General features: G+C 35.1%; 1 protein-coding gene across 3 annotated transcripts in view; it reads right to left on the minus strand.

Annotated features, from left to right (window-relative positions):
- LOC129750155 (membrane-associated guanylate kinase, WW and PDZ domain-containing protein 1) overlaps window positions 1-21048 on the minus strand; it is a 77761-nt gene that overhangs the window by 10727 nt on the left and 45986 nt on the right. For all 3 annotated transcript variants that reach the window (XM_055745398.1, XM_055745399.1, XM_055745401.1), the window contains exon 3: window positions 13215-15639. In XM_055745398.1, the coding sequence (XP_055601373.1) occupies window positions 13215-15639 (2425 nt within the window). The remainder of the gene's footprint in view (window positions 1-13214; window positions 15640-21048) is intronic.

Genomic DNA, 21048 nt, shown 5'->3' on the forward strand with positions numbered 1-21048 from the left:
TTGTTTTCACGATATTGACGTTATTTTTCGTCGGATTGTGTTGAAATTTTGCACATGAGTGTGTTGAAAGACGAGCAATCGATTTCAGGTGTCAAATTTTGTGTAAGGGGTCAGCCAAAGGGGTCGTCCATACTAAATGTTCGCTGTTTTTGCGATATTGACGTTGTTATACATCGTATTCAGATGAAAATTGGTACACGATAGTTTTGAGTGACGTGCAATCGATTTGAGGTATCAAATTCAGTGTAAGGGGCCGGCAAAAGGGGTCGTCCATATTAATTTTTCTATATCTTAGTGATATTGATGTTTTTATACATCGGATTGGGGTGAAAATTTGCACATAGGAGTTATAAGGGACAAATAACTGATTTCACTTATCCAAACTAAAATCAGGGGTCGGCCAAAGGGGTCGTCCATGTTAACTATTCACTGTTGATGCAATATTGTCGTTATTATACATCGAATTCAGACGAAAATTGGTACACGAGGATTTTGAGAGACTAGCAATGGGCAAAGGGGGTCGTCCATATAAACCTTTCAATATTTTTGCAATATCGACGTTATTATACATCGGATTGGGATGAAAATTTCCACACGGTAGTTTTCAGGGACGGACAATCGATCTCAGATGTCAAATATTTTGCCAGGAGTCGACGAAAGGGGTCGTCCATATAAATTAATTTTTCACTATTTTTAGCAATATTGACGTTATTATAAAATGGATTGCTTTGAAAATTTGCACACGAAGTTTTGAGGGAAGGGCAATCGATTTCAGATATCAAAGTTTATATAAGAGCCCCGAAAGGGGTTTAGTTTTTTGGCAATAATTGCGTTGTTATGCAATGATTTAGTCGAAATTTATACACGTGGTTATTGATAACTCATTTCATATTTAGTAGCAGACGACAGACGAAGTGATTGTCCAATATTTTTGCAATTATTACTTAACAATGAAACTGGAAAATGCTTGGCAATTGACTTTCATACAAACTGCGTATGAATTCCAAGTCGTAAGCGAAACGGAGTTCGTATGGGATCAGCTAGTATTTCATAAATATTACTCAAATTTTATTCAATGAAGTTAAACAGACATGAATGCCATATCAATGGTAAATGTCTTTAATAAAAATAATAATAATAATAATTCAATGAAGATACTCTGATTGAAAATTTGGCAAGTTAACGTTTCAATCAAATAATCCAATGTCCGCTCAAATCTGCTCAAAATAATTGTTGTCTATTTCTTTCAAGCAAACTGAAGTCAATTTTACTTTTTTTTTTATAAATATATCTAGATAAAATCATCTGATTTTTCATGTTTTTGCTTAAATCTCGATGCTCAACCTTTGTAAAATTTTGAATTAGAATTCTTTCTATTTGTTTGATTTTTTGATTTCTTTGAACCAAGCTTATGAAGGAATTTGACAATATTTTCCAAGACAATTGTTTCGAGTCATTAGATACAAAGTCGAATCTATATGAATTTAGTTTGAAAAGCATTGGTCTTTGATGAATCATGAAGGTTACACTTATACACAAAGTCTCCAATTTTCATTCAATTATTAGAAACTGGACTGCTTTGGAAGTTCACAATCGTATAACTTTTTTTTACTACCAAAAAAAAACTCATAAGTTTCAGGTTGCTATGAAAGTCAGTAAACGAAACATTCAGATCGATAGAGGCAGTTCACTTATTACGTAAGCACATAGTGGGGTGGGGGGGGGGGGGGGGGGGGGGTGGGGGTTTCACATTTGCTTACGATCTCTTAATAGGGGGATAGGGGAGGTTTCCAAAATTCTTACGTAAGAAATGTTTCATTGATAATTCGTCACATCCAAACAAAACCATGGTTTTATTTTTATTTCTCACTATCTTTAAATCTGTTTTAATTAATAAAAAAAGGTGCTGGTTCTATAAAATTTATAGAGAACCAATTCAAACCAACATGTCACCAGAAGCACTGAATCACATTATTTAAAAAGATCGTCGCTATTCACTTTTCATTATAACAATCTTTTCAATTGAGAAATTTATACAAACAAAAAGGGAATTGGTGCGTTCTGACACCACGATTTGAAAACATTTTATTTCGAAAATGACTTCATCAAGTAGAAGTCTTTAAATATCGATATGAGGACTTTCAGATAATAAAATACCAACCAAGCTTCTACCAACTCAAAATTTTACAAACAAACTATTAACCAAAAAAAATCGTAAAACTTGATCGCTAATCGCTGAAGTGAATCTTCGCTTTTAGGTTAATCAACAACGTTATTATCGTTAAACATTTTCGCACCAATTCTAGTAGCATAGAATATTTTTTTTTTTTAGATTTTTATGATTTTTAGTTCAAAAACAAAACATTTTTTTATAGAACCTTGTGCTAACCTGATCTCTCACTTGTTTTTAAATCGGAATTTAGATTTCGTATTGTATTCGATTGTGGAAATTTATTGAAGATTATTGTAACCCCGAACATGCTTAATGTTTTCTATAATCTTTTAAGATCTTTCATCTGTTGTTTTGTATAAATTTTGCTTTTCAAATGCAAATGTGGTTTTTTGAAAAAACGTGTCAATTTCTTATAGAATTAAAAACGTAAAATCTTACCAGAGGAGAGGGAGGGTTGAAAATTTCCAAAATCGTGCTTACGTAATTAGTGAACGGCCCCATAGACATTACATATGTAAGTAGCTCACTTAAATCGAAAATTAATATAAATAAAATGAATTTCAAGTTTGTTGGCTTAATTCCTATTCGAAATAGTTTATAATCACAAAAAAAATCACATAAATAAAAAGAAATTTTCATTTTCGTTTGAAAATCATCAGGTGCACTTTGAAAATCATTAACGTTATCATCATTTGAAACACCGTCGAATTTCAACTGAAAGCATCACAAACAAACTTACACTTCATTGGACCCCAATATATCTATACATTGTCGGATAGATGGATTCTTGACGATTTCAAATATCAACGAAAAACTTAAATACAGAGAAGCTGTCAGAAGTTATGAGTATTTTAAAAATAAAATTGATTTTTCGGATTTTTTACTTTCTGAACCAGTTTCTGGTAACCTGGTAATACTTATCGACTTTATTTTGAAATGTTGTGTAATAAGACAAAATTACCTACACAATGAATATAATATCATCGAAATCGGTTAACATTTACAGCCAGGAGAACGAAATCAAACTACAACTCAAATTTCCCCGAAACGGATATTTAGCGAACGGCTTTGGAAGGTTAATAAAGCTGAGTTAACCCTCATCCGCATCAGATTTCATTACTCTAATCAGCACTAGGAGTGTCAATTTGAAACTACAAGCTCAAATCGTTATAACTTTTGGCGTGTTTCACCGATTTTAACAAAACTTATATCAATAGACACCTTGTTATGTCAGTAAAATATGTTTAGAACATTATATATAGCTAAAGCTAATAGTTTTCTCGTTATTCAGCATGAAAGAAAAAAAAAATCCGAAAAAACATGCCTCAGGAAAACAGCTGTAGTTCATATGTTACACGTTCAAAAAAAATTTGCTTATGCATATGAAAGCTGAAGTTAATGCCTACATCATGAAGCCAAGAAATATTTTTTAATTTTTTTTTTTAATGAAATGGTCACGAGAAGTTCAAAAAGGTGGTCTGAAAACCCTACTTTTCATTCGATTGCTAGTAAATACTGTTTGAGCGATGGTAGAGTTTTTAAAAAAAATATGACTACAAAATCTATTGAAATTCTAACATTTTGCTGTTTTTAGATTTTCGATGCAACAAAAATTGAATTTACTGGAATTTTTCAAAGTTCACTACTTTGCGCGATTTTTTTACAAATTGAAATTTCATCTGTTTTTGTGGTCCACCGTCAGGTTGAAGCCGAATTTGCAGTGCTTTTACTTTGTTTGGACCAATCAAAAGTATATTCATTGGAAAGAAAATTTAATCTATATCAGGGTGGCCAGCGAGTTTCCATTTTCAAACTCCCGGTTTTCCTTTGTGAGATTTTACGTTCACGGTACCTGTCACAGGATCTATTGACCGAACAAATAGACATTTCATGATATTTGTATGTGAAAGTGTGTGAAAACTGAAAATTTTCCGTGAATCAATTTTGTATTTCGAAAGTTATTCATAACTGCAAAAATAGCAGTGAAACTTTTTGGATTTCGCACCTATAATAAAGTTTTTAAATGTTGAAATGTAAATGGGTAAGAAAATAATTCCAGTTTCCATTTGTTTAACGAAAAATGTCACCTTCATCTTAGTCTTTGACAACAACTTTTTCCAACTTTGATAACTTTTTTACGGAAACATTTCTTTTTTTAATTTGAATTTTTGAACTTCATCTTGGAATCTTGAAGCACCGCATTGTATCATTTTAAAACCACATTATGACATCATGTGGTATCTCTGGGAGATTCCAAAGTTCGTTCAACTATTTAGAACCGAAATTTCCACTTGTCAATAGTTGTTTTATTGGGTTTAAAGGTTTTAAAAATATGTCAAACTTTTGTGACTGTATTTTCCTCGATACCATAACTCTAAAAAAACGAAAAGCTCATAACAATGTTTTAAAATGAAAGCTGTAACATGAAAATGGCAAGAAAATAATATATTTTGCCGAATATTCGATGACACTGGTGATACTTCTCATGTAGAAGTTTACTATATTTTGATTCAAAACTAGAGAAAATTTCAATGCTTTTATTTTATTTCACTTGGAAATTAAAAAGTTATAAATGTGCATTTGAAAAGAAGTTCATCAATCACGAAAATCTCAAAATATAAAATTTATAAAAATCGCCAGAATGAACCCAATTTGTTTATTTTTTAATTCTGATATATCAGTATGTATATTCAAGCTCAAGCTTATTTTGTGCTGTTAATGTATTTTACTTTTAAACTTGGACTTGAAAAGTTGAACTTAAATTCTGAAATACCAGCTTGGTATTAAATTTATGATTCATTAAAATCGATATTAGTTTCAAAATTTAAGTGCCTACCTGAACTTTGAGTTTCAATTTTGAATTTTAATCCTAAGATTTAAATTTTAGAAATTTAGATTAATAATAATGGCATAAATAGCATTACTATCGTTTTGTTTTGTTTTGTTTTGTTTTTTTTTTTAAATTTATTCTGAATATGGGTATATGATTTTCGAATGTTATTTGAACAATTATTTCTGTAATCATAGTACTGTATACTGGTTACTAAATTATGTATTTAGATTATTAGTTTCATGATTTTGGTTTTATTTCTGTTCTAAAATGAGTATGTTAAATCCAGATAATGACTCTAAATTTGGAATCTCAAGTTTAGTTTTATTTATACATCTTGAAATTTCATTTTGAGTCCGATTTCAAAGCTTGAAATCTTAAACTTATACCAGAATCTTTTAATAAATTGATCTGAATTTTTAGTCCAACTTCTGACAGAATGCATGATTCAAGTCTTAACACAGAGAACTTAATTCGACATTCTTAATTCTGAGTTCTGAATGAAATCTGTATTCAGAATCTAAATTTGAAATATCATACTGAGCCTGAATTTTTAATAAAATTTTTCTATATCAATTCTGAATCCACAATTTGGATTCTGAAATTATAATTGCGAACAATTCTGGCTTTAATTTCTAACATTCGGTAGAAAAGCAAACATTGAAGAATGGAAACACGCATAAACTTTTCCCATTTCGTATTTCATCATAGAACTACAATAAACATCTTTATAAAATTTTTGATAAAAAATAAGTCTTGATTACCTTCAACTTTTTCTATACGAAGAATTCATATAGAAAAAGAGCATACGGTTTTTTCCCGGTTTTGATGTAAAATTCCCGGTTATTTCCCGGTGCTATTTTCAATTCCCGGTTTTTTTCCCGGTTTTCCCGGTTCGCTGGCCACCCTGCTATATTCTAGTGAGGTGCAACAATTCACGCTGTGAGATTTCACAAAAATATGAAAATTATAAACGTAAAATCATTCCTGAATTTCTAGAACCACAAGCAGCACGTCCAGCAAAACGTGTTTGTTTGTTTTCCGAGTAGGTACGGTGGGTGGTGATTTCGGCAGAAACGCACGACAGCAACAGCAACAAAAAAAACCATCTCCACCCCGGCTGGGATGGTTTGTACAAAATATTTCGATCCCGACCGATTTTACTCCAACCGTTTGGGCGCTCATTCAAGCAGTGCCATACACTATGCAAATCGTGTTTACAGCGACAAAATTTCATCGAATTTTCATCGCATTTGTACAAATGTTGTGTAGTCTGTGGCCCGCTTAACAAACCAATTCCTCCTGATACCAGTTGGAGGAAGGACAAGGGTGAGTTCGAGACTGGCCTCTACTCACTCCCCAAGCATCTAGTCGGCAACTTATGGGATTCGAACCCAAAAGTTTTTCTTGCCGATACCGGGAATCGAACGTACGCCTGGGTTACCAGACTCGCGCCAGCCTATCCACTAGACCACATCAGCGTTAAAAAAAATCTGCGCTCTCTGTGCTTTTTCTACCAAAAACACCATTGTCGTGATTACAAATCTCTATTCAGAGATTCACTCATACACGTCTGTCACTCACAAGAATCGATCAATGACTGACTTTGTTTTACCTAATGTTGTCAAGATAACAAACGTTCCCATTTAAATTTATTTTATTTTATTTCAGTGTTGCCGAATACAACTATTATTTCAGTTTATATTTTAATTTTTTTTATTTTCTGAACATCTATCATCTCATCTCTACAGAAGGTAACTACCTGTGAATCATAGCTTAACCATACAGGAGATCCAGTACACAATGTTTTTTTTTCTATTTTTTCTCATGACCAGTTAGTACTGCTCCGACCAGACACTTAAAGTCTGCTTCATTTAATATTGGAACAAATTCTTTTGCTCATTGTGGCGCTCTTAGTGGACGGATTTGGAAACTTTTTTCACCCACGTGTCGGGAAATTCATTACCTTTCACCATGTATTTATGTCATAACACCAAACGATAGCATTCTGTAAACAACCGCCATGGAAGCCGAACGGAGAGATCAAATTGTGCACAGTTTTCTTGAAAATCCATTGTTGTCGGCATCGAAGCTAGCTAAACAGCTTAAAATGCCCAGAAATACCGTATGGCGTGTTATCAAGCAGTACAAGAAACATTGACGACGGCTCGGAAGCCGCATTCGAAGCGTCGGAGTGGAACTGTCGACCGGAAACTGCGTGGGAACGTCATCAAGGCCGTCAAGAGGAATCCCAATCTTTCAGACTGCGATTTGGCCAATAAGTTCCAGGCCGCTCACAGTACGGTGCGACGAATTCGTCTCCGGGAAGGAATAAGGTCATTCCGAGCCAGCAAACAGCCAAATCGGACGCTGAAGCAGAACAATGAGGCCAGAATCCGTGCTCGAAAGCTGTACGACCAATTGCTGACCAAGTTCGACGGATGTATTCTGATGGACGATGAGACCTACGTGAAGGCGGACTTTGGGCAAATCCCAGGTCAAAAATTTTATTTGGCGACGGCTCGGGGGGATGTACCTGCAAAATTTAAGTTCGTGTTTGCGGATAAATTCGCCCGCAAGTACATGATTTGGCAGGGGATATGCAAAACGGTGAACGAAAAGGGTGTGCGCCGCCTAATGTGCCGTATTACGGGAAAAGTACGAGAATTTCTTCGAAACAGCAATGAATAATTTTTTTAATTTTTTTTTTATGAAAGAGTAAAGAAAATGCTACATTTGTATGAAAAACAAATTATGAATTCGTTAATAAACGACTGAACTACACGCAATTGTTTGTGTTCCAATATTAAATGAAGCAGACTTTACAATGAGTTTCTGTTACGTATTTGGAATGCAGCTTTGACATATAAGAAATTCGTTATGACAGAAAGGCAATTCTATCAACTAGCAAGCAGCGATTTGAAAGCCGTTTTACAAACTGTACAAAAACATATACCTACTTTTGAAAGTTCAAGCGATATGAACACTGCCCGAAATTCGATGTACGTACGATGGTACGATGTGAGAGGAGCTTTACCTTTTCATAATAAAAAAAAACCATTTTGGAGCTAGAGGAAACTTGACACATGTGTCAAATACAATATAAGTTACACATATTAGGTGAAACAGATGTGACTGTCGACATGCGATACTAGTTTTGATCCAAAAAAAGATTCAATAGGGAATTCGAAAGCCTTTTGGCTACCTAAACAAAAACATATTGAGAAGAATTTTATATTTGTTTCGGCCTAACTCAAAAATCTGAAAATGCCAAAATATAACAAGTAACTTCAACTTTCCGATCCACTTTTCATAATTTTTCTACAGAGATTATTGACGGTTGATTGATTGAAACGTTCGGTTTTACACTAATTTTTGACATTTTCTGTGGACCATACAGTTTCCAACTAGCTTACTTAGGCTCTAAGTGAAAAAAAAACCATTTGATAGCTGATCTAACAGGGCTGGTAGCGGTTTAAGAATGAAATAGTAGGGACTTTAGTGACCAAAATTTGAAAAAAAGTGACCAAATAGTGACTTTGAGGACCGAAAAAAGTGACCAAATAGTGACTATGCAGAACGAAAAAATAACTTTGAAGTACAAAAAATGTGACCAGTCAGGCCCGTGCGATGGACCCTTCCGGGGGGTTTTCAAAATTCATATTTAGATAAAATTAATAACAATTTTTTTTGTAGAGAAATGAATCCAACTGTGTTAGATGAAATTTCAGGGACTAAAGCTTAGTTCTTTTAGAAATGGGACAGTTACGAATGCGTGTATCTCAAAAACCATTCGTTTGATCAGAATACTTTCTATGAAGAAAATGAAGGAAATCTTATGATAATTCATGAAAAAAATTGAAAAAAATTATTTATCATTTTTTTGTAAGAAAAAAATCTACTTTACTCTTGGTACCTCCCATCTGCCAGCGCACACTTTTTTCAGTCATGATATTGATCAGTTTTTCAAACTTATACTTCGTTCAATCTGTTTTTCAGGTGGCTGCATCCTCCTCCTTCAATTTCTGCTAATTTTCGGTCCTATACTTCTCTTTTAAAAGAAACTGAGGACAATTTAGTGGATACAGCTGTTTAAAAACTAATAAATTGGATTATTTTTGAGCCAGTTCTTCGAGCGTTTTAATAGAATTTTTGCTGGCAGTATCTGACAATAACTAAGTAAAACGATCATGAGATTAAACTTCAAGTATAATCGGTTAGTATAGATCGAAGGTTACGAAGGGCACATACAAGATTACTCTTTTAAGGCTTTTAAAAACAGCGAAAACCAAAGTTTTAGTTTTGAAAATTGATGTTTTTTTTCCACAGGAACAGAATTTTGGCAAATCATTATATTTTATACAAAACAACCAGCAAATACATACTTTAATATATTCGGGACCTTGCCACGAGCAGAAATGGTAAAGGATTCAAACACTGGAATTTGTTTGAAATAGGGTATTTCATAAGTTTTGTCGTTCATCAGAAATCATCTGTCCCAGAACCTCGGTACCGGCTATACAGCTTACGAGCTCTGGAACTAGCAAAAAATTGTTGTTTGAGGTTAGGTTTGGATGACTCATATCTAGGCAACACTTTCAGCTTATCGGAGAAAAATATTTTGGACATTTCAGCGATCTGCCCTTAGTTTTTTGCTCATTGAAAATTAAAAATTCTGGTATGAGACTTGACTTCCCTGATGACCCTTAACCGTAGTTGCCGATCATGTGCTTCACTCCAATGCTTGATTTGAACTTTGTGGACATTTTTGACAGTGTTTGCATACTTTTCCACCACTCATTTATAGTAACTCTTTGAATAATCAACGGTTTTGTCAGCTACCATTTTGATTATGATGGATTTTGAAGGAAACTGTGCAAAATTATTTTTTTCTTATTCTCTTGCATCGAAAGTATCTCAAAAACGCGTAAACTTTAAATTTTGAAAAAAATAGGTCGGATAGTACTTTTCACAGGCAACAAAATGCTGTCAAAATTTTGAATGTCCGATTACTAGTAAACGAGCTATTAGTAGAAGAAAGTGTCCCATTTCTAAAAGAACTAAGCTTTAGATAAGAGAAAATCGATGTTGAAAAACATGCGAAAAAAAATTCGCCTTGTCTCCCGGTAGGACTTGAACCCACATCTTGCGCCTCTCCGGGGCTTATGTATTAACATTCTACTACAGGAGACCAACCTGGCGTATGAATATTATACTGGTTGAGTGTCGATGTTTATCGGAATGAAGGGAATAGTTCTCTCATGTGATCATAATCATTTTTCTTGGTCTATTTCTATTCCCATCATTTCATCTTACGGTAGTTGGAATCAAGTTTGGACATTTTTAAGCACGGCAAGATTTGCATTGCCTTCTCATATCCTGCACGGGTTGTCAGTTATGATGAGAAATGATGCGTTTGCTGTATTTGGATATCCAGCCAATTTCGGTGTTTGGCACCGCCTTATTTCTATTTTTAAACTGCGACCCAGAGATGAGTCTTGACTCAAACATTCAGTCAGCGAAACATTTTTTTTGTAGAGAAATGAATCCAACTGTGTTAGATGAAATTTCAGGGACTAGATAAGAGAAAATCGATGTTGAAAAACATGCGAAAAAAATCGCCTTGTCTCCCGGTAGGACTTGAACCCACATCTTGCGATTTTCTCTTATCTAGTCCCTGAAATTTCATCTAACACAGTTGGATTCATTTCTCTACAAAAAAAAGTTTCGCTGACTGAATGTTTGAGTCAAGACCCATCTCTGGGTCGCAGTTTAAAAATTAATAACAATACCAAAAATAAACAATTGAAAAGGAAAGGGTTTTCTTACACTATTCGTCACTCATGTTCAACACGAAAACTAAAAAAATGACTGATAAACAAAATTTTGGAAACATATTACAATGAATGTTTCAAATTTTCGATAAGTCAAGAAAGTAAGAAATAAATTAGTTTCAAAAGAATTTCTTAGCAAATTTAAAATAAAAAAATATGTGAATTCAAAAAGAAATGTCAAATCTTGTGCAAAACTTAGCATGAATAGATGTTAGGAAAATGATAATAATTGTTAATTTTTATTCATCTAAATTTGGAATTCTTTTCCTCATTTTTAACTGGAAGTTCAGTGAGAAATTCCGCTGTAATTTCTTAATTTGAACACGATTTAAAATGTAAATTACCGATAACTGAATAAGAAATGAATTTTGAACAGAATTTATTCAATGTTTGATGTTTTAATTTAATTTTATATGAAGAATATATTTATAATTATTTTAAAAGTGCCAGTTATAGAAGCCAGACATAAAACCTTTAATAATGTAAAATCTTCCATGTTCAACTACACTGACAAAGAAATGTTAGAAAATGAGTAATTATGTGAATGATAAAAATTGATAAAAAATTAAAAATAATGAGTTCAAAACTTTTGTTATTAACACTGCGTATTAAAATTTATTTTGAAAGTTGCTACTTAGAACAATTTTTCAAACTTTTTAGATTTAAAAAACAAGGAAACAATTGTTAAAAATATGTCTTAAAAATTTAAAAAGTTTGATTAAAAAAATCCGGCAAGTTGATTATAAAATTGGAAAAAAAACTGTACAATAAAATTCGGTAGATTTATTTAAAAAATTGAAAAAACAGTATGGAAATAAAAAAGATTAGTTTTTAAAAACATTTCAGGAAGAGTTTTTTCAATAAACATTCATCATAATCATTTTGGTGCTTATTTTTTCAATTATTGATTTGGTAAATAGTGTCCTCAACTAGAAATTTTGTCAAATTCGACCATTTAGTTTTGGTAATAAAGAGTTTATTACTAGTAAAATTGATAGATAACTGATTATGGAAAAATGTCATTACAAGTATTTTTGACATCACAGCAGAAAGTGTAAAAAAAACTTGGTTCTATTTAAAGCTCATTAATTCATATAAAACTTTTATTTCTTAATAATATGTTTTTGATTTGAGTTTTTGTAAAAAGAAAGTGCAGAAACTTCTCTAAAGATTTTAAATTATTTTCATTTCAATAACAAACCCACCGTACGAGGAAAGGTGTGCTTTGATATGTCTAACCTCACTCGAAAAGCGGCGCGTCGAACTGCAGCAAGGTTTTATATTCGACACATTGACCAACGGTATTGACTGTGCTTACATTCTACAACGTGTTAACATTTATGTACCAACGAGAACACTTCGACAACGTCAGTTTCTTTCAATTCTTCACCACCGTACTGCCAATGGCCAAAACCGCCCTATTGACAAGTGTTGTGAACTTTTTAATTTAGTGTATAATTTGTTTAATTTTAATATGTGCAAACGTCGTTTTAAAATAGGCTTAATAAGAATTTCCTAGTTTTTAAGTCATCAGTCTGTACGGTAATTAAACCAAAGACGAAATAAATAATAATAAATATAAAAGCTGATAGAAATATTGCATACATCTTTAGATTCGGGGAACCCAAATTAGTTGAAATTACCGTTTTAATTCATTGCACCTAAAAACAATGTAATTTTTGTGGCCTTGTGTAAATTTTTACAACCCTTTTTTTAAGTATTTAGAAGAACAAAAAACACGAAATAAAATTGAGTCTGAAATTGTTTTTTAAAGAATATTTCATATCATCATAACATTTGTTACGACATAAAAGATTTTTTTTCATAAAAAAATGGTTCGTTTCAATCTCAATCTTAGTTACACTTCTTAATAAAAACCCGTTCTAACTAAAGACGAGATAGGGTTTTTGTATATCAAGTTTTGAGTTCCAATACAAAAGGTTGATTGAACTAAAAACTAGAATCTACAATCAAAGTTAGTTTCAATTCACGAACGTCAAATAATGTCGTAGATCGAAATGTCTCAAGCCAAGGGTGATTCATGCCGAAATTCCGCCGGAGGCGAAAAAAATTTCTGACTGACTGATCAAGTAATTTACCGTTACTACCGTCAATATTAACACGCGCAATTCAAATTACTCTTTCATTGGTTTATTATCGGTGAAAAAAGTGACTTTTGATGATAAAAGTGACCATTTTTCGGAAAATAGTGACTTTAGTGACCAAATGATGAAAAAAGTGACTTTTTAGTGACTGGCCCAAAAAAAGTGACCAAGTCACTAAAAAGTGACTCGCTACCAGCCCTGACAGTTCTACAGCCAGTTTTGTGAAATAGTACCTAAGTGCTTAAATAGTTAAATAGCAGATCATGACTTACCACATTCATCCCGTTGATGTTGAGGATCTCGTCACCGGAGGCGATCCGCGAATCTTTGTCAGCAGCCCCACCAGGTACGATGTGACCCACAGTAACCTGCGACCCCTCCTCGGTACCCCCCACTATCCGGAACCCGAACCCGAGTGCTTGCCGTTCCAGCGTCACCTCGGTCAGAGTGTACTCTTCCATGGGAACCGGGGCCGGATAGTTGCCAAGGTTCTGTTGATTCCGTTCTCCACCGCCACCGTACAGTTGGGGTGAATGCTGACTTCCCGGCGGAACCGTACTGACCGATCGCCAACTACCCGGTCCCGGTTGGGAACTGCTGTAGTATGGTTGATCGAAGGCTGGCTGATGTTGCGGCGGAAGTGGCACCGGAGCCTTGTGATGGTAGACGTTGTCATATTGGGGATGTTGCTGTTGCTGTTGAAGGGAACGCTTTCGATCCATCAGATATTCGTTGAGACGTTTACCGATGTTGTCGCTCATTTGAGGTGGCAACTGGTACAAGGGTTGCTGTTGCATGTGCCCAGGATTGTTGGAGTAAGACCGATTGAGGGTTTGTTGAGGGTACATTTGTTGCTGCTGCTGTTGTTGTTGTTGATGCTGCTGCTGCTGCTGTTGCCTCTGATAGTCTTGGCAATCGTAGCAGAAACAATTTTCGTGATGATACGTTGGCTGCAGAGGTCCCTGATTCTGTCCATAACCCATGTGGTTATTCGACAGTGGTGGAACTGGAGGTGGAGGAACTAAGGGAGGGTGATTATAGCCGCTGTGGTTATAATTTTGTTGGTGCTGCATATGAGCTCCAGGACCGTATTGAGGGTGATGGTTATGGTAGATGGTATCACTTGTACTATTGTTGGAACTACTGATTGTCAGCTCTCCTAAACGATCTGCTAGATTCGAGTGTTTTCCAGGATGATATTGATCATCATTGTGATAGGAACCAATATCATTGGCTATCGAATCGTTATCATGGGAACTGCTGTTAGATTTGAGATTCAGGTTCAAATCTATCTTCTGGTCTCCCGTGTTTTTGTTGACATCCAATTCGATTTCATCTGTGTTCAAATCGGATAATGGCATCGAAGGAGTCTTTGCTCTTCCCCTCGTGTCAACCAAGGGTGTTTTCGGCCTAGTCGGAAGGATTTCCTTGGCCTGTGTACTGTAGAGATCTGCCGTAGGAGTTTTACTCCGGAATAAACTGTTTCCACCGATTCCGTAACCATCTTTCTTGAGCAATCCACCGCCAAATTTGGCCAATTCTATACCCTTACGTAGCTTGTTCGTCATTTTACTGCTGCCCACCAACATAGCTGGTGGACCCCGTTGTACCTTCAAGGTGGTTTCAATGTTCTTCGGACAGTCCTTTAACACTTGAACCACTTCATTGTGACTCATATCCTTCACGGGGATCGAATTAATACTCAGAAGAACATCACCTTCCTGAAGGTTTTTACAACACTGCCGATCCAATATTTTCTTAACCTTCTGTCCATACGAACTATCCGTAATTGTAAACCCGAACCCGGTATCACTTTTTACTATATTGATATGTAAAATCTCCGGAATCTCGAAATTATTTTCTTTCATACCTTTGTAATGTTGTTGGTACGAATGGGTATCACTAAAATACACATCTCCACCGTTAGCCGTGGCTCCCCCCGTTTGTATCTTGGCCAAAGGATTCTTATGTTGCACATCCCCCGCATCCATAAAGCCCCCGGTTTCCAAAAACTTCAAATCTGAAGTTGTCATAGCACGATTACTCATTCCGTCAACAGCTATCGTTGTCACTACTTCCGTGTTTGGATCATTGGGATCGAAAGGAAGAGGGTAGCCTCGACAAACATCCAGATGCACTTCTTCTCCGGGTAAAATAGACTGAAAAATATTCACCATCTCATGATGCGTGAATCCCAACACACAAATCTCATTCACATAAACTAGCACATCTCCCGTCTTCAGTTTCCCATCAATCCAAGCCGGCCCATTCGGAACGATCGATTTAATTTGCAGAAACTCCTCCACATTGTCATCCCCACCGACAATGGTAAAGCCCAACCCTCGCGTTGATTTGACCAACGTCGTCATCAGCCGATCGCCCCTCAGCTGACCGGGATTCTTGGTAAAATGATTAACCTTCCCATCTACTCCGGTATCACTCCCTGGTTCGGCACCAGGACCATTTCCCCCGGAAGCGGAACCAGCGTTGTGCCTCTCGGTCATCCGCTTAGCTTGCAAAACGGGATTCTCGTATTGGGTCTTACGATTGACGTGATCGATGTAGTACGTTCCGTACAGGGGATCGCATATTTTCTCCCAACCGTACGGCAGTTCATCGTCCTGACAATCTTCCAGGGACTTTTTCTGGAACTTAGACAACCGAGGATCCAGCCAGTGTGATGTCGCGGTGTTGTGGCTGAAATGAGAAGACAAGAAACATTAGAAATTTAATTATTTCTACAAAAGAAATCATCATATAAATAATTGAATAATTATAAAACTTGGAATCTCTTGGAAATGCAGACTTTTATAGTCGTTTTCCTCTTGAGCACAAAAAAATCTAAGTTCATTAGATCAAGATTATTTAGATTTTAATTTTATAAACTTTATTCAGAAATGCTGATGAACGTTACCTCTATTGCAAAAGAAACTAGTTCCGATAAGCATTTTATGGATTGAAAAAAGCTACATTTGGAACAAGGCGTGCTCTTAATGGAAAGCAAAGTTATTATTTCTATAAATTTCAAAGATTCTATTTTGAGATTTTTATATTCAGATTCAAATCATGAAGGCTTAATAAAAATTAAAAAAAAATAGCTAGAAAGTGTGTATATTAGAGAAAGATGAATGAAGATTAATTAAAAAATTTATAAAAAATTTTGGCACTTGTGCTAAAATGAAAACAAAGCTAAATTGCTCTCAAAATAAACACGTCCGTTTAATAGGTTTCATGCCGGTTTTTTTTTCATTTTGTAGGAAAACACTTTTGTCTTAATTATCGACAGTTTTTCTAAATGACTGAAAATAAACATAACGTCAAATGAAAAAAAAAGCAAAATTAGCCAATAAAAAAATTCATTATTACGAAGCAAGGAATCAAAGTTTCCAAAATCCGAGTAGAAGTTGTAAACATTATCTCGATGAACCTCTAAAGCTAAAATACAGTGTTAATAAAGAAGAGGTTAATTATCAAGATGAATAGGATTAGATGGCAGCTGGGACTGTGTTGTACTATAGAACTAAAATTCAAAAATACTTTCCAAAGTGGTTGGATGCTAAATTAATTTAAAAAAAAATCTAAAAATATTTTCTAGATTTCCCTATGATCGTCTGTACTGTCAGCACACAGAAATCAATTAAAACCATGGCATTTGAAGAAAACCAAAACTACTTGTTGGTCTGCGCAATTCGACTGAAAAGACCAGGATGGATATTGCGGCGGTAGATGATAAATTCTTACGGTTTCCAGAAGAGTTGCATGTGATTTCGGAAGAAAATAGGTTAGCTTGATTGACTACTCACATCCACCTTGAATCATTGAACCCGAAATGCTTCATACATTTTTTAACTGTAAAATTAAAGATGTTTTTACATGGGTTCTTGAATAAAATTCAGTAACGAGCAATACATTTCGAGTTCCATGATCGCGGCGTGGCTCAGTAGAATTAGTTCAACATCACCAATGGTTGCTACTCCGTGATTGACCGAGGCCATCAATTTTGATCAAAGGTAAAAAGAATGGTGTTTGAAATTGACATCACATTCACAATGTCCAAAACTGATGCTCTCTCTTTGAACCATCAATAACGGCGCCGGCCACGTCGTAGTAATCAAAAGATAGTTTGGAAAAGGTAGAAAAGGATGAAAGATCAATATCGCGCTTTAGGTCCGAGGTCACCTCTGCACTCTAGCAAAGAATTTTGTTTGAGGAATGGGATAAAGGATTTTATTAGGAGACACTTTTGACTAGTGTGAGGGTTTGTGCAAATTCTGCACTGAACGTAAAACAGCTTAAAAAGCAAATAGTGTAAATAAACAAAAAAATCCTCATATAGTTTGTAATATATATTAAATAATTACGGAAATCGAGTTCCTTATTAGGCAGTCGAAAATTCAAATAATTTCAAACATTCATCAAATAATAAAATAAATATTTTTACTTTCAGAGCCCAAAAAGCTTTAGTATTTCGAAGTATAAATTCTAACTCTAAGAATCATGCTCTACACTTGTCTCTCATATTTAATTTCTGTTCTGTAAATCTGTAAGAAAACGTGACGTAATACAAAAAGGGGGTGACGGAAGTTGTGACAATATGTGACGAGGGGGGGAGAGGGGGTCTATTTTTTCCAAATTTTGCTTGACATCAGGCATCAGGACATAGGACATAGGACGGCCCCATATTCGTTTTTATCCTGGTGGTCCACCGGTTGTGCACCAGGTGCTGTCAAAGCGTTTTTTTATATGCAGATGACAGCAGTTGGTGCACAACCGGTTGGCTACCAGATGAAAACGATTACGGCATTAGAAAAAGCTTCATATTTGTCTGCAGCGGGGGCAAGCTTCTCATTTCATCACAAACTCAAAGTTTTTCAAGTTCGCTGTTTTCAAGAAGTACTAAAACCAAAAATATGCAACTGTTCGTCGTCTAGAACTTGAAATTGAGATGACAAAAGAACTTATCGCAAGTTATTTGTGCCTTTTTTAGACGAAGAAGTTAAAATTAAAGCGAATACTTAGCTTTGAGATTTCTGCTGTTGAGTAACAAACGGATGTACCGCTAGACTAAATTCTGCTGAGAAAAGACCACTTTCCGCCGTTCGATTAATGCCGTTTGATTGACTGCACCCTCGGAGCGGTTGGCTGTGCCTGATGACTCTGAAAAACCCTCCGACACACATTACTTCTTCCATTTAGGGTCCTTTTTACCGGCTTGAATATGATAACTCTTGATATCTTTGTATTAAAATTTCACTTTTGAAATAAACGAAAATTAAGAGCTTGGAAAAACACGTCTTTCTTCAGTCGATGACTACTTCGATTCAGTTGCATGTGATTTCGGAAGAAAATATGTAGACCGAAAAACTGCAATATGTACATAAAAAAAGTCTGGTCCTAACAAGATCTCGTGCAGCTACGCGGTGGAAAGAAAGTGCACATACATAGTTCAGTAATAAATAAATAAAAAAGTAGAAGGTTAAATTTCGAAAATGTAAAAGAAAAGAATTAGATATCCTACATAGAGAAGGAAAGAATTTTATTATCCATGAGGTGTCTGAAATTATGAAAGACACTGTGATAGTATAATTGCAAATCAATTACACCTAGAGTTGAAAGTTTTCCGATAATCATTTGAAATTGATACTCACTGTACTGGTTTAAAGAAGATTTTTTTCGAAATGACAAAAAAAGTCCTTGACATTCCTGCTCTTTCCAAATTACTCATGAATGGTCAATAGAGTGCCCCGAATGACCCGACATTTGAAAAAGTTATACGCTGCAGGCAAAAATTAATCCTAGGTTTAATACAAGATTTCATGCCAAATGTGGGCCACATCGGATCACGGGAAGGGGTCGCTCAACGAGCCTGAAGTTTGTACGGGATTTTGAGATATTTTATTCGGGAAAACCATTAAAAACCAGTTTTTCAACAATAACTTTGGTTTTTTCGGCCGATTTCTTTTGAATACGGTTTTTGTTAAAGCCTAAACTATTACAAATATTCCATCCCAAGCCTGCGTTTCGATAAGAATTAAGATAAAAAAGTTATTAGGCTTAAAAAATGGGATAACTTTTTTAAGGGTGGTAATCATCATTGTTAATGAGGCGTCAATATATTCGACCGCCCGAATCATTAACAGTGACGAATACCACCCTTAAAAAAGTAAGCCCAGAATTTAAACAATTTCTGAATATTCAAATTATCAAAAACTATTCAGATTTGATTAGTTTGCTGTGACGCCTAACGAATTTGAAATAAATTTGTGGCAAGCAAATGAAGTCATTGAGGTTTTTGTAAAGAGTTTAAAGCTTGGAAATTTCGATATTTACTATTCTTTGTCAATGATTAAATTGCAAACATTTTGCATCTACGTTTTTAGCAGTTTTAATAGTGCATTACTGACAATATAATTTTAAAAATAGCATGTCTTCAATCTTTAGCTTATCACACCGGAAAAACGTACTTATCCCAAGTGTGGTCAAACATGGGCCCAAAGATATTTTTTTTGTTTATCCAGTAACATAAACGAAACATTGATTCTAACTTTTATGTTTCAAGAGATTGCGCAAATATTGTTTATTCCTTTGATGCCTTCGATCTGGCATCTCTGTCCTCGCAAAGTAGTTTTTCGGCTTGTGACCCTCAGGATGAGAAAACGTCAACATTCAAGGCAGTTATTGCTTGTGATGCTTACGATGACATCACAGTGAAATTCAAAGAGGGAAAATCTATATATATAAAAAGCAATTTCTGTATGTTTGTTTGTTTGTTTGTTTGTTTGTTTGTCCTCTATAGACTCAGCCGTCTTAAGGGCTAGAGAGCTGAAATTTGGCATGGATACTCATTAGGACCAGGAAGGATGAAAAATGTTTTCAGATTTTCGGATGACCCCTTCTGAAGGGGGTCGTCCATAGAACACAAATATTGTTTTCGCGATATTGACGTTACTTTTCGTCGGATCGTGTTCAAAATTTGCACATGAGTGTTTTGAAAGACGAGCAATCGATTACAGGTGTCAAATTTTGTGCAAGGGGTCAGCGAAAGGGGTCGTCCATATTAACTGATCGCTGTTTTTGCGATATTGATGTTATTACGCATCGTATTCAGATGAAAATTGGTACACGATCGTTTTTAGTGACGTGCAATCGATTTAAGGTATCAAATTCAGTGTAAGGGGCCGGCAAAAGGGGTCGTCCATATTAAATTTTCAATATCTTAGTGATATTGACGTTTTTATACATCGGATTGGTGTGAAAATTTGCACATAGGAGTTATTAGGGACAAAAAACTGATTTAACTTATCAAAACTAAAATCAGGGGTCGGCCAAAGGGGTCGTCCATATTAACTATTCACTGTTGATGCGATATTGTCGTTATTATACATCGGATTCAGACGAAAATTGGTACACGAAAGTTTTGAGAGATGAGCAATGGATTTCAGATATTAAATTCAGTGTAAGGGGCCGGCAAAGGGGGTCGTCCATATAATCATAGTCGACCATTTCAATATTTTTACAATATCGTCGTTATTCTACATCGGATTGGGATGAAAATTTGCGCACGGTAGTTTTCAGGGACGAGCAACCGATTTCAGATGTCAAATATTTTGCCAGGGGTCGACGAAAGGGGTCGTCCATATAAACTAATTCCTCACTGTTTTTAGCAATATTGACGTTATTATACAATGGATTGCACACGGGAGTTTTGAGGGAAGGGCAATCGATTTCAGTCATCAAAGATTGTATAAGAGCCCCCGAAAGGGGTTTAACTTTTTGGCAATAATTGCTTTGTTATGCAATGATCGAATCGAAATTTATACACGTGGTTTTTTGGCACGGTCAAATAATTTCTGATTTCAAATTTAGTGGCAGACGATAGAAAAAGTGATCTACCAATATTTTGGCAATTATTACTTAACAATGAATTCAGAAGTGCATCTGGAAAATGCTTGGCAATTGGCTTTCATACAAACTGTTCATGACATATTCCAAGTTGAAAGCGAAACGGAGTTCGTATGGGATCAGCTAGTCTTACTTATAAAAATCTCAAACTCATGAGATTTTGAAAACTTAATTACACCGCATTGGTTGCGACTCGAGTTCTAA

The sequence above is a fragment of the Uranotaenia lowii genome, chromosome 2 (genome assembly GCF_029784155.1).
Source record: "Uranotaenia lowii strain MFRU-FL chromosome 2, ASM2978415v1, whole genome shotgun sequence".
Taxonomy (NCBI): Eukaryota; Metazoa; Arthropoda; class Insecta; order Diptera; family Culicidae; genus Uranotaenia; species Uranotaenia lowii.